The following is a 13778-nucleotide window of genomic DNA, read 5'->3' as shown; positions in this document are numbered from 1 at the left end:
AAACAACATAGGGAAGTGACATCCAGTATACTCCAAAAGATACCACCATTTCTTCTATTGATTTATAGAAAGAAATAAAGGGTTTAAATAGTTCACACAGCAGGGGCATGAACTGGATCAATGCAGGATGGAGATCAGAGACTATTCTGCCTGTCTTCTATTCTGATGACATCAGTGAGTAATGCTTCAGTGAACTGCAAATGACATTAATTTTTATGTATTGGTTTATTTATGCTACCGTCTTCATATCTAGTTGTCAGCGCTTGTGAACACTTTGGTGATGGTTAGTCTTTTTTAGCTGAAATAATCACTTAAGTCTTAGGAATTTATTTTTGTGTAAATGAAGAAAAGTCCTGTTAAAAGAAGATTAAAAATATAACAATTAATAGAAGCACATTGTCTAAATCTAGTCTCGATTCTTTGGTTTGTTATATGCTTTTTAATGGCTTCAATATTCATAATGTATATTTTGTATTAATGTTTATGCACTTTCAAAATGGATTAATAAGCATTTTGAATTTTACATTTCTAGTTTGAGGCTGTAGGAGAGTTTGCTGACTTTTGTAAACAGGTATATTGTGTAATGAGAATGAAAATGTATTTTTAATATTTAAAATAATTTTACTTTGATGTAGATCATTGGAAAAACCACAGTGGCGTGATTTGCTTCCGTGCAAGCTGGGAATTTGGTTCTGTCTTACTGTAAAATCATTACCTCAGCTGTTGCAGGTAAAAATACAATTTGCACCCCACTTTTTTATGGGATTATTTTGCTGGTTTCATTATGCTGTGATCACACACAGTGTGGCTTGTTCACATGATTTTTCTGTCATCAGAAGTATTTTTCTTATACAGATAAATTATTATTTTAAGGGTATTATTTAAAAGTTCATCTAAATGTGAATATATATTTGTAAAATGAGTCTTTTGTTTAATATATCCTACAATTCTAATTGTAGTTCTCTCAATCTGCACTCTGATTTATAAACAGGCAAGACTTTAAGAACTGTTCAAGAATAAATAAAAAAGGAGGGTGAAAATTACATGTATTTTAGGGGAAGAAGGAGTGTGTGGAAATAAACTGTAAATGGTAACATTTAATTATAGCTTAAATGTATATAAAATATACAGTATTTGTATAATATATTGTACATTAATATCCAGTTCAAATTTAATAGGAAACAGGGAAATAAATTGAGGGCGTTTTTTTTACGTGGAGTAATTTTAATTTTACCCTTTTCGCTGGCAAATGATATCCACCTTTTCCTCAAATTAATCCACTAATTTTTTTTAATGACTGAGAAGGTTTTTAAAAAATTATTCATATGCAAAAATTTGTCAGTGGAAGGATAAGGTTGTACAGTTAGTACTTTGGAGGAGGGGAAAAATCAGGAAAAGCAAAAATTAACATTAGCATAGGAACTTAAATTTGTTCAGCCTGTCTGACTATAGAATTTTCTTCTACTTTAAGTGTATAACAATAGATTTATTTGTTAAAGGCATATTGTAAGATACACAAATTATGTAACATCACCAACTTAGTGTCATTATAGTCAGGAAAGTGTCTATAGAGAGAAAATATCTTCTTACATAACAGATTTTTACACCCTGTGGTTTTGGTCATATCTGCTTTAGTGATTAAAAAATAAGATGGTTGCATTTTTATCTATTATTATTATTATTATTAGTTTCTCTTATTAATACTGTAGAGTTGCTATGAATCAGGGAAAGAAAGCAGGGTTAGATTTTGGCTTACACATCACTAACATAATTATTAACTAAGGCACCACTGCTGGAACTGTTTCCATGCAGATGAAACCTAGGTTTCACTTCCATGCAGTTGACTTTATAGGAGTGGCATATTAAACAAGCAAGAAAGCAAAACAACAAATTGTTTTATCTGTTAGCAGAATAAACTTACTAAGGAAGTCACAGAGACAATAAACATGTTTCTCAGGATTGACCTTTTTAGTGACTTTTTCAAGGATAACTTCTCTTGAATGTTAGTTGTAGACATCTTAACTGCTTGTATTTCCTTATTTTTTTAAAAATTAATGGTGTAGTCTTGATATTGTACTAAAGTAGTTTTTAGTTAATTTTCTTGTTTTAAAGAAAATAATGATCACTTCCCGGTCACAGTTGGGCTTTTAAGTTGATTCCTCGTTTTTGTAAACGAGTTGGGGGAGGAGTGAATTCACAAATTGTTGCTGCTATTTGTTGACAATTTCCTGTATTGGTTAATAATCGTTTTGATTATTTTCTTCATTTACAATTTCTCCAATCCTTTTTCTAGGAGCAATCATGGTGCATTGTGTCATTAGACTGTTACAAAAATCATAGATGCCTATTGAGCATACCCAAGTTACTTTTCTTCAATCATGTAACTTTATTATCCAACAAACTATTCTCAAAAGTGGCCAGTGGTATTCCATAATTAATAATATTTATAGGCTAAGTTTAAAAGCTCCATCCCTATTTGAATGAAGTGTGCGTAGGAGAAAAAGCTGTAGCAATATCTTAGTGGCAAAAGTTTGCCCATGCCACTCACTGTCTTCACCGTTAAGCCTTACATATTACAACTAGCTGAACAGATTTTCCTCAAACTTAAAAAATGTCACTTTTTGCTTGATACCAGAAAGCTTCATCCCCAAAAGAGGCTTTTTTTTTTTTAAGTGAAAGCAAGCTTGAAACTATTTTGCAACATTAATTATAATCTAGTATTTGCTCTAAAAAATATTTACTTATGAGATGATAGGGCATGTTAATGTCCTACTTGCCACCGTTCTATCCACTTAGATGATTCAGATTGCAGAGATGCTACACATGTCTAATTTTCATTTATCCAACTGAATGTCTTCCTCCCCTTTCCCCCCTCAAAAATATCAAATCAGAGAAGGAGGCACTTAAAATAATTAAGGTGGGCCTTTACTTGAGAAAAATGCTTTGTTTGCATGTCCTCGGAATGGCCTATGTCATTTTATCTTGCTCTGCTTTTTGCATGATGGAGTTGAAAGAAAAATAGGAAAGGGATGTGTGAGAAAAATGTAGAACTTTGAAAACTGAATTATATAAGAAGCTTTTATTTTTAATTATTTGGGAGCATGAATCAAGAAGAGGAAGAGGAACAAGATGGATTTTCATAGTTGTGCCTGTGAGGTTAGTTAAATTTAGGGGCGGAGAAAGTGAAGAAAACAAAGTAAATTTAAAAAATTCTTGTAGGAAGGGAGCTTGTTGAAAGAAGTAATGTAACGACGTTGATAGTCCAGGCCAAATCTGGGTGTCGCTTTTTTGTGAATGTAGTGTGAAACACTTAAACATTAACTTGTATTGTTCAGTGTAATTTGTACTGTAATTAAATGTATGATTTGTACTGTAGGCACAGAGTACAATAAATAGGATACATGTTGTTGTTAGGCCCTTTTTTGTTTACTCTTTCAGGTGAATGAAGAGGAATGAAGGAAGGCTGTAGGTGGCTTATTTTTTTCTCTTAAAAATCAACAAAAACAAAACTATCCCTCTCTTCTTCTCCCCCCCCACACACAAGCACAATCTAGGGATTGAAAAGTCAAGCTTGTAACAAGGAATGAAACTGTTTAATAGTGTGTGAGTGTCACAGTCCAAATCAAGAGTGTAATTCAGAGCACAGACTTGTGTTAATTACAGATTTTAATTATCTTTGTGTGGGACAAAAGCAGACTTATCTGTGAATAGACTGGTTTTTAACAAAAAGGTGACTGAGGGTTTCTGTCCGTAGATGAAGAGACATAACTTACGGAAACTGTTTTGCTATTTCCTAAAGGTCCTTGCTAACTACTCTTTATTCTCATTGTTGCTTATAGATAACTGAAAATAAAAGTGTTCTCTATTAAGCTACTTTCTTCTTCTTCTTTTTTTAAGCAAGTATTCTTTGCCCTTCTTCCATGTTACTTGTAGTGGAAGCTTAAAAATTAGTGTGTTGGTCTTCATTTTGTACTAACTCTATTTATGCCAGCACAGCCCTAGGAAACACTTTTGTTAGTTAAATTGTCATGTCACTGCTGGCCTTGCTGTAATGAAGCAGGAAGCATTTTTGTCTGGTTCCTCCAGAAATGGACTCTTGTTAAGAAAATGAAATTCTCCTATTATCTGCAGAATAATGATACAAGCTTCACTGCATATTTCCATCAATAGGTTGTTGGAAAATCTTCTAGTGATTCTCCAATGGTGAGGAGCCCTTCAGTCTCTATTCATATTTGCACCAAGTGTAACCTATTGAGATTGTCAACAAGGTTTCCAATTATGACGGTGACTTTTGGGATACAAACCTTTAGTCCATTTTCTAGTAGACAGAATAAAAATGGCCACTAATTTATTTTATGTAGACCATGTATGATAGTTAATTACACTTAGTTACTAGCCTGGACTAGATTCAAAGCAGTGAGCAAGAGATGTTTAATTTTTAATGTTTAATGCAGTGTTGAATTAAAAGAAAAATCCAGGAGAAATTTTTCACTGCATTTAAACAGCTTTTTAAAGATGGTCCAATTCTTCCCAGAACAGGTTGGCAGTATCTCATTGATCTCAAAAACCTCTACCAAAAGCATTTCATCTTTGGCAAGGCCATTTTCATGTTTCCTTTGTTTTGTGATCTAATCAAACTTTTCCATATATGTTTGTTTATTACATTTTACTTCATATTTTAGTGTGATATATTTGATATAATATCTGTAATATTTAAATAGAATACATAAAAAGAGGGACTTTTATAGAGGAAACTTTGAAGCACAAGATTTAACCCATAGAAAACTATTTAATTCATAGGGGGATGACAACCAGGAGCTACCTAGTTTTCCAGGGTTTTAGGATGACCAGTACTGGAGCACTGCACTTAGTAAGAAGAAGAGTTCCTAGCTTCTGCAAGATAGGATAGGGCAGGGCAGGATGTGGGGCAGAATGGATGCCCATTTACCCTGCCTGAAACCAGGCCCAGACTAAAGAATTTTGGGGCCCTGTGCACTATGGAAATGGAGGGATCTACACCTTACTTAAAGTGCCTCTGCCACATAAATAACCCACCTCACACAGACTTTCAAATGCCCCTTCTATCCCATATATACCCCATTCACATCCCAGGAGCCTTTACATGCATTTTGCTCACTGCAACCCCCAACAATTTACATTCAGCGGCAGTCCCCAACATCCCAGCTCCCAAGCTCACTGACCCCCAGCATTGCCAACTCCCCCTCAGCCCCTCACTCTGCAGCTCCCCAACACTTCTCATCCAGCACATAGGCTATCAACAACTTGCCCCAGCACCTCACCCCCATGACCTTCCAGGCCACTCACTGGTGCCCTGCAGCTCTGCACTCTGCATTCTGCTCTTTTCCTAGGGTAGCGTAGCACCTCCCAATCCCAGCTCCACAGCTCTGCTCATTTCCAGTGCCTGCCGTGCACTTACATGGCCCCACGCTTTAGGGGGAAGGGATAGCTCAGTGGCTTGAGCATTGGCCTGCTAAACCCAGGGTTGTGAGTTCAATCCTTGAGGGGGCCATTTAGGGATCTGGGGCAAAAATCTGTCTGGGGATTGGTCCTGCTTTGAGCAGGGGGTTGGACTAGATGATCTCCTGAGGTCCCTTCCAACCCTGATATTCTATGATTCTCAGCTGCCCCTCTGTAGGAAAAATTTGAGTGAGTGGTGGTGTAACCTGGTGCACAGGTTCTCAGTGCTGCCCTGGTATTGAGTGCACACTAGTGAATTTGGGCCTACCTGGAACCAATTTCCTCCTTTTTAGGGGAACCGGCAGTGGAGGGTTAGGTTGCAGTTGAAGTTCAAGGCAGAGATTAAGTGGCGCAGAAGGTGGCAGGCAAAAGGAGGGCTGGGGGTAAACCAGGGACTGTGGAAGGTGAGCAAGAATCATTTGGTGGATAGCCTGTGATATTCACTAGAGGAAATAAGTGGCTTATACTTTGGGGAAGGAGCAGAAGGTAATTGGTGGTGGAATAAAAGTTATAGGAGGGAAGAGACTCATTAAAAAGATACTTGTCTGCAGTTTACAGACAACCTTGTCTGCAAGGTTGTCTGAAGGTTAAAACATCCATTTTGACTTCTATCATTTTATGCAATGTTTGTTTAAAGGCAGACTGGTACATAAGAGTTTTTTCTCTTCAGGCTTGTCTACAAGTAGTGCTGAAGCGGCGCAGCTGCACTGCTGTAGCACTGTAGTGAAGATGCTACTTCACTAATGGGAGAGCTTCTCCCGTCGGCATAGTTAATCCACCTCCGTGAGAGGCAGTAGCAATGTTGATGGGTGAAGCACCTCCCCCGGTCGACATAGCTCTGTCTACTGGGGGTTAGGTCAGTATAAGTATATTGCTTCGGGGTGTGGATTTTTTACACCCCAAGTGACATAGTTATACCGATGTTAGATTGTAGTGTAAACCTGGCCTAAGTTAGCTTGTTTTTTCAATTTTGATCATGTAGATCTAATTTTTTGACATCCCATTTGTTACCTTGACAATACACTGATGTCAGGATTATTTAATGCAATGAAAGAGCGTTTTTGCCACATGATGATTGGTGGTGGTAATTATACAAAAATGGGCAAATCCAAGGTTGTTTTTTCAAGTAGCTCTAACTTGACCCTTTCTTCATATTCTCACACACAAAAAATTGATTACTATATACTTAGGATTGTTTCCGGGATTGTTATAACTCTCATACAAACTACATAAGAATATTACAATTAAAAAACCAAACAACTCTAACCATCCAAAAATACGGAGATGACCATTTAAGGTACTATACATAAATATTACACTTCCTTTACAATTTGCATATTTGGTTAACAACAATATTGATTTACAGAAAACACAGTTTAATGGTTTAGTTACATATGTCCAGTTGGGTTGCTAGTCTGTGAGAGTGGTGAAGTGCTGGACCAACAGTATTTTCAGACCAATCATCCTTAAATTTAAAAAAAAGGGCTGTATCCACTTACACGGATCAGAGCAAGGGAAAGTCTGATTTTATCATGAAATGTGCCTGGGATCACACCTGGTTCTATGAGGCAAGTCTCCCCTTTTCCAGCCCTTGTGTTGTTTTCTCTGGTCTGTCCTCCTTGTGAGGGAAATGAGGGGAGACCAACGAGGGCTAGGTGAAGAGAACCAAAACAGCAAAGACTGGTCAAAGCAACTAATTGAAATCCCCAATTCCGTATATCAATCCAAGCATCAGAAAAACTCCACCATAAACAAAATGGTAGTTTTTCTTTATTTTAAAAAAAATAATTAAGTGAGGATTAATTTTGTTGCCCTTCTCTATCAAGAACTTTTATGGTACCTGGCACCACAGCACTGAGCACATTTTGTAAATGACATTCCGTTCATCTGATCTGTAAATTTACTGATAGCTGGCAACACTGTATATAGTGTGGCAGAGCTGTGAAAACCTTAACTTCATATATCCATGCTTCTGTGTGATAAAATGTGGACCATTATGTTGCACTAAACTATTTTTGCCTTGAAGTTTCTTGGATTTTTAAAACGTAAAACTGACAGATTAATGGTCTAATAACTTTTCTTTAATGCACTTGTTTGAAAGATCAGCCAGTCAAATCAAAGTTGCTATGTATGTATCTGTAAAACTGTACATGTGTTTATACATGAAACAATACACACAGCATAGCTGGGAGCCTACATGTCACGACTTTGATACATAGTTAAGGAAAGTGAAACATATTACTATCTTGGTATTCTTTTCAAATGCTTCTATTTCTCAAGCAAATTCCTTCAAACAGGAGGAAAACACTTGTTCCTATTAAGGTATACCCAAACTGTTCCCGGTAGGCAGAACATTTCCAAACTGCTTGTTTTTCTTTAGAAATTTGGGCTTTGATCCAGATCCAAATTTTGTTGCTTAGGTTGCTCTTAAATTCTTTAAGAGGACTGAGTACATAACAGGTATGAAATGTAGGTGTAGATATATTTTGAACTACTGGAATGCAAAAGAAAGTGTCTGGTCAAAAATGTGCTTAGAAGTCTGATTTATACAAATTGGGGGTAGGCAAATTGTATTTTTTATATTTATATTTTCAAAATTGTGTAGAATAATCCCCATCAGTTGGCCTGAAAATGATCATAGTATGATAAAATTGAACCCATAAACATCTTGGAAAACTAAGAGCCGGAACATGAGGATTTATAATGGAAATTACATTTCAACCATAACTAAAGATATATGGCAAAAAGTTCACTGCAGGATTGGGCAGTACCAAAAATATGTTGATGAGGGAGAGAACTTGTATTCAAACATAAGTGTCTGATATGATTACAAAGTTATAGAAAAAGTTACTGTTAAGTAAATTACTTGGTATAATTTGTTCTCCCTTTTAATTTTTTTTCCTAGTGAGTCTCCCTATTTCTAAACCTTTTTGTAAGTCTACATTTTTTCCAGTTTCATTTTCAATTTCACTAACTTTTTTGGGCCATATATAGACATACATAGGCAAATTTTGCCCTCAGAGTCATCTTTTTAGCTCTTACTGAACCTGGAGAGCCAAATGCTCACATTTTGAGGGCAGAACTAGCCCTATAAATATTTTTAATGAGTTATTTTTCTGATTTCTGTCCTTTTGCACAGATCTATGCATGTTCTTTTTTTTTCACATTATGCTGATATTCTGATCATACAAAAATACATTGTATTTAATGAAATAGTATACATACAGTCCAGTACTTGTTTGATATCTTTTAACCTGAGCAATGCTTTAACTGCACTGATCACCCACTTTATATAGATACATCAAATTTAGTATTGCTGTTGCTTTATCTGCTTCTGACTAGTTTTCTTTGTTTTTCTGCTCTTGTCTCTCATTTTCATCTGAGCCGCTGTTCCAATTGTTCCATGATTGACACACTAGAGAGATTGACAGTTACCCCCTAGTGCCTGCTGTCTGGGGGTCCCATAAGCAATAATGGATTTTGCACCAGAATTTAGCATCAAATATTGGTTTTCAGTGCTAAATCAGAAATGCGGGATGACTGTATCCTCTTTAAAATCATAGCTTTAAACAAAAGCATCCTTGGGATATCTGTAAGCCAAAAATCTATGTACTTAATGTAATCTGAATTTCTCCAAAATTCATAGCAGAGGAAGATTAAGAGTTTTATTTTTGGTGATTATTCTGGTTAAAGGTATAAATAACCACACAAATACAAGGAAAACTTCTTGTGTGTAAGTGAGGATTCCAAATTTCAATTTTAACTGAAGAGATAAAAACAGTATAGATCCTATTTTCTACACCAAATCACTGAAAAATTAGTAAGTCCCTTTACTCTTTTAAAGGAGTTGCTATCTTGTTCAAGATGCCTGCTGTAAATGATAGCCATCCTGTATCACATGCATACACACATGTACAGGCCCTTATCCTATGAAGATTGAAGCATGTGCTTAAATTGTGCACTTCAGACCACATTCTCTGGTACACTATGTCCAAATAATGCAAAATGGAAATACCCAGTGGAGTATATCTGCTGCACAGAGGGATCTCTCTTCTGGCATAAAACTGTCAGGGGTGACATAGCCATCTCGTTCCTGATTCCCCCTCACTCTGCAGCAGCTCTCACATGCAGCAGGGCTGGACGGCCCCAAAACATAAGTGTCTAAACTGCAATGCAGATGAGAATCCAGCCCTCTGAGTAGTCCAATTGCATATAATGGGGATTCCTCACAGTGCATAAAAGACAAGCATAAGTTGTTGTTGTTTTTAAATATTTTGGGTGGATTTCTTTTTTTATCGTGACCCAAGATTGTAAACTCTTTGCCGCACGGACCATCTTTTCATTATGTGTGTGTACAGTGTGTAAGCTTGATTGATGGGTTGGGGCCTCTAGGTGCTAACACAATGCATATAATAATAATTGATTGCATGTAGCATCTGTGTGGTGGACAACATTTTTTTTGTATAGCTGCCAACAGTAGGAATGTAGGGTGCAAACAGAAAATGACTGCTTAACACAGTTTTTAGTCGCTATTTTATTAAAATTGTTTTTATTGCTAATAAAACAATTTTCTGATTAAGTCTATGCCGCCACAATGCAAATAAACTTAAAAAAAAAATTTTAAGATATTTCTTGGTACAGAAATAGCCAAAATCAAATAGTGAGAATGTTTACAAAAAGAAACTGAAAAACTGATTGCTAATGTATAAAGGAAGAAATACTTAGTTCATTTTGGTATTAATAGGTTAATAAAGGTATAATTGTTATTTTTATGCAATAACCCAAGTAAAATTCAGTTTACTTAATGTAACTAATTTTGATGTAATAGAAGGAATGTTGTGCATGTCTAAAGTTAATAAATGCAGTTGCAACAACTTCCATTTCAACACTTCTGTATTTTAGTCCTTGTTACTGGTTGAATGCAGATTTACTTAGTGCATAAATAGGAATGCAACTTTAATTCCATTAACTGGCCGCCATTGCAGGAAAACTCTCTCTTGCTTATCTCAATCTGGAAATCTTAAAAGCTAAAATAGACAGCCTTTCTCATCATGAATTAATTTAAATCTATTTGAAGATTATTATTCCTGAGGATATTTCTGTCCATAGCTGTCTTGTCACAAATCTTATTCTTACAAGTGCTATGAGTTTCTAATGTAAATCTGATAAACTGGTTTCTAGCAATAAAGCTAGTGAAAACCATAAAGATGTTTAATGTTTGATATTTATGCTTAACTGTTGATGCCTTTTTCACAATTTTTAAAGTATTATTAAAAAGGGTTTTTTTGGTAAGGTCTTCTATATTGGATCTCATATTTGCTGACATCATAAATGATTTTACAGCAAGATGTCCACTGCCCTGCAGTAGAAAAAGAAATGGCAGATTTAATTAAAACATTTATTTTCAAATATCTGTGTAGTGATGAACTTCTTGTTGCTTGAACTTCCAGATTGTTGGGGTGAGCAAAATGGGTGTATGGCCTCTTAAAGAGCTAATTAGGGATGCATTGACTTCTCATGTACAGGACCATTAAAATACCCTTCTGAAGATGGGGTTTTTTTTTTCTGTTTCTTTTTAAGTTGTATGTGTGTAGTAAACTTTAACCTCAGCATTGTTAAATATGGACTTAACACAGAATTTCTGTGTTCAAGGCAAGTCATTCCTGTAACTTGAAAATTGCTGTGTCTCAAGTGGAATGAGTGAATATATTTCATTTGCTTTTTTTTAAAGAATTAATCTAAAGTGAAATAATTTAAAACAGTGCCATTGTAACAAACTTGTTTATATAAAGGATGCTAATATCATTGCAACATTTTCTTAAAGGATGCCAGACAATTATATGTAGAATACAAAGAAACAAAAATGAAGGCGAGAGAAGATGCCCTGGCTAGAGCTGAACTTGAAACACTTCCGAGTGAGTTTTTAATACTGTCTTAATACACAATCAATGTAATTTATTATAAGATACGTACTATAGAAGATGAATGGGAAAATATGCTTTCATTGTTCTGAAATTTGTTTTGCAAGTTATTTTTGCTGTCTGTTAGTGAAAGAGACTTCTGTGATAATGACTTTTGAATTTCACTTAATAACCTGTGCTCTCATTTAAATTGGATACAGGTATGTCCGTGTATAAACATAACTATGTGATTAGTCAGAATCAAATATTTGTGCACTGTATAAAACAAATAACTGTTGAATTCCAGTAATTTGGAAAATAGTTTTGCTCTTGTACCAAAAGTACTTCTGAGTTGGATAATTTTTTTATAGGTTTATTAAAAAGATTGTATCTAATAAAATGTAAATTGAAATAAATGTTATTTAACAGTATAGGCAAAGAAACTCAAAAGTAAAGACTTTGTTTATGTTAAGGTATGTTGTTTTCAGAAGTGGCGTCAGGTTGTGAGCCTGTGTGTATTATTGTGTCTGCATATAATTGCAGGTATATTTTATAGTGCATATGGGGTTGATTTCTGTGTGCTATAAAATGCACCCACAGTTACTTGCACCTATTAAAAACGTAGATGCAAACTTTGGGTGCAGAGTTGTGACACCGTTGAAATTGGAACCTTAGGGTACTAGATCTCTCTGCTCTCTAAATACAAGGTGAAAGCAATAAATAACTAGCATGCATATTTTAATATTGAGACTGGATGATATTCCCTTTTCTAATTCCTTTTTTGATCATAACCAAACTTTTAAAACTTGTTTTCAAAAGAAGCTAAAATGTGTGTTTGTTTGAATTGAGTATAATGCTTCTCTATGCATTTTTGTATTTTGGAATGTGTACTAAAAGCTAGTAACCATTGTGGGGTATAGAGTACACATAGGGAAAACCCATAGAAATGTATAGTACAGTCCCATTTGCCCATGGTCTGAGTTTAGTAAAATCAGCAGAGATGACTCAGCATAATTTGGTACCATCTCCCCAAAGCCTGGAGTGTAAAGATCATTCTGCTGTTCAGTAATTATAGGGTGCCAGCCACAAAGTTGGCCAGCTATATACTTCATCTAGCAAATGGTAGTATGAAAATGTGAACACTGCAATCAGTGTTTATCAGTAACGTTATGATATTAGACTGTATTGTCATTTTGTTTCATTTGAATGATGACCTACAGCATATCAATTAACAACTTTTAATATTTTGTTAAAAGGACTAGTTTATGGTGCTAGAAGGGCAAATTCAAGTAAGAAAACATTATAGTGGTTAGTGATCCTGTGTGTTTATTATTTTAAAAATGGCGAATAAATGTTTTTTCAGCATTTTTCTCCTGAGTTCTGGGAGTGCAGAGAGAGGCAAGGGTATTCATTATGAAACTGTGATTAGTAGAGTTTGTGGTGGAATTTGACACAACCTTAATTGGGCCACTGATACTGAACAGTGCTGTTACTGGCTAACCATGTGTTGTCCATCTTTATATTTTAAAAATAAATGAATGTGTTGAAGGTTTACAACATTCAGGAGTATAGACACATAACATTACAGAGCATAGACATATCCAGTATGTTACTGAAGTCAGAATATGTTATGTAATAAGAATTCTCCAATGGTTACTGTGACGGGTTAGATCACAGAAACCCCCTTGGGAGCTGCTACTCGATGTGCCAAGACTACCCCTGCTTCTGTTTTCCCTGCCAGCTCAGGACTCCAGCACCCCGTCTTGCTGAATTAGACACTCCAGTCCACTTCAGCACAGACCCAGGGTCTGAATTACTTGTCCCAAAGCTGCGAGTTTACCCAAAAACAGCTCACAGGAGTGTGCTTGTCTTTAGCACTCTGATGCCCAACTTCCAATGGGGTCTAAACCCAGATAAATCCGTTTTACCCTGCATAAAGCTTATGCAGGGCAAACTCATAAATTGTTCGCCCTCTATAACACAGATAGAGAGATATGCACAGTTGTTTGCTCCCCCAGGTATTAATACATACTCTGAGTAAATTACTAAATAAAAAGTGATTTTATTAAATACAGACAGTAGGATTTAAGTGGTTCAAAGTAGTAACAGACAGAACAAAGTAAGTCACAAGCAAAATAAAATAAAATGCGCAAATCTATGCCTAATCAAACTAAATACAGATAATCTCACCCTCAGAGATGCTTCAGTAAGTTTTTCTCAGACTGGACACCTTCCAGGCCTGGGCACAATTCTTTCCCCTGATACAGCTCTTGTTCCAGCTTAGGTGTTATCTAGGGGATTCTCCATGATGGCTCCTCTCCCCCTCTGTTCTCTTCCACCCCTTTATATATCTTTTGCATAAGGCGGGAACTCTTTGTCCCTCTAGGTTTTCACCCCCCC

The 13778-nt window shown here is 35.7% G+C and overlaps 1 protein-coding gene across 1 annotated transcript in view; it reads left to right on the top strand.

The window, feature by feature from the left end:
• DNAJC1 (DnaJ heat shock protein family (Hsp40) member C1) overlaps window positions 1–13778 on the top strand; it is a 176259-nt gene that overhangs the window by 79496 nt on the left and 82985 nt on the right. The window contains exons 6-7 of the mRNA XM_026649430.1: window positions 636–729; window positions 11303–11393. Of these exons, the coding sequence (XP_026505215.1) occupies window positions 636–729; window positions 11303–11393 (185 nt within the window). The remainder of the gene's footprint in view (window positions 1–635; window positions 730–11302; window positions 11394–13778) is intronic.

This window comes from Terrapene carolina, unplaced genomic scaffold (genome assembly GCF_002925995.2).
Source record: "Terrapene carolina triunguis isolate 2854851 unplaced genomic scaffold, T_m_triunguis-2.0 Scaffold84, whole genome shotgun sequence".
Taxonomy (NCBI): domain Eukaryota; kingdom Metazoa; phylum Chordata; order Testudines; family Emydidae; genus Terrapene; species Terrapene triunguis.
The sequence above is the reverse complement of the archived record's forward strand: the minus strand, read 5'-3'. Positions and strand labels throughout refer to the sequence as shown.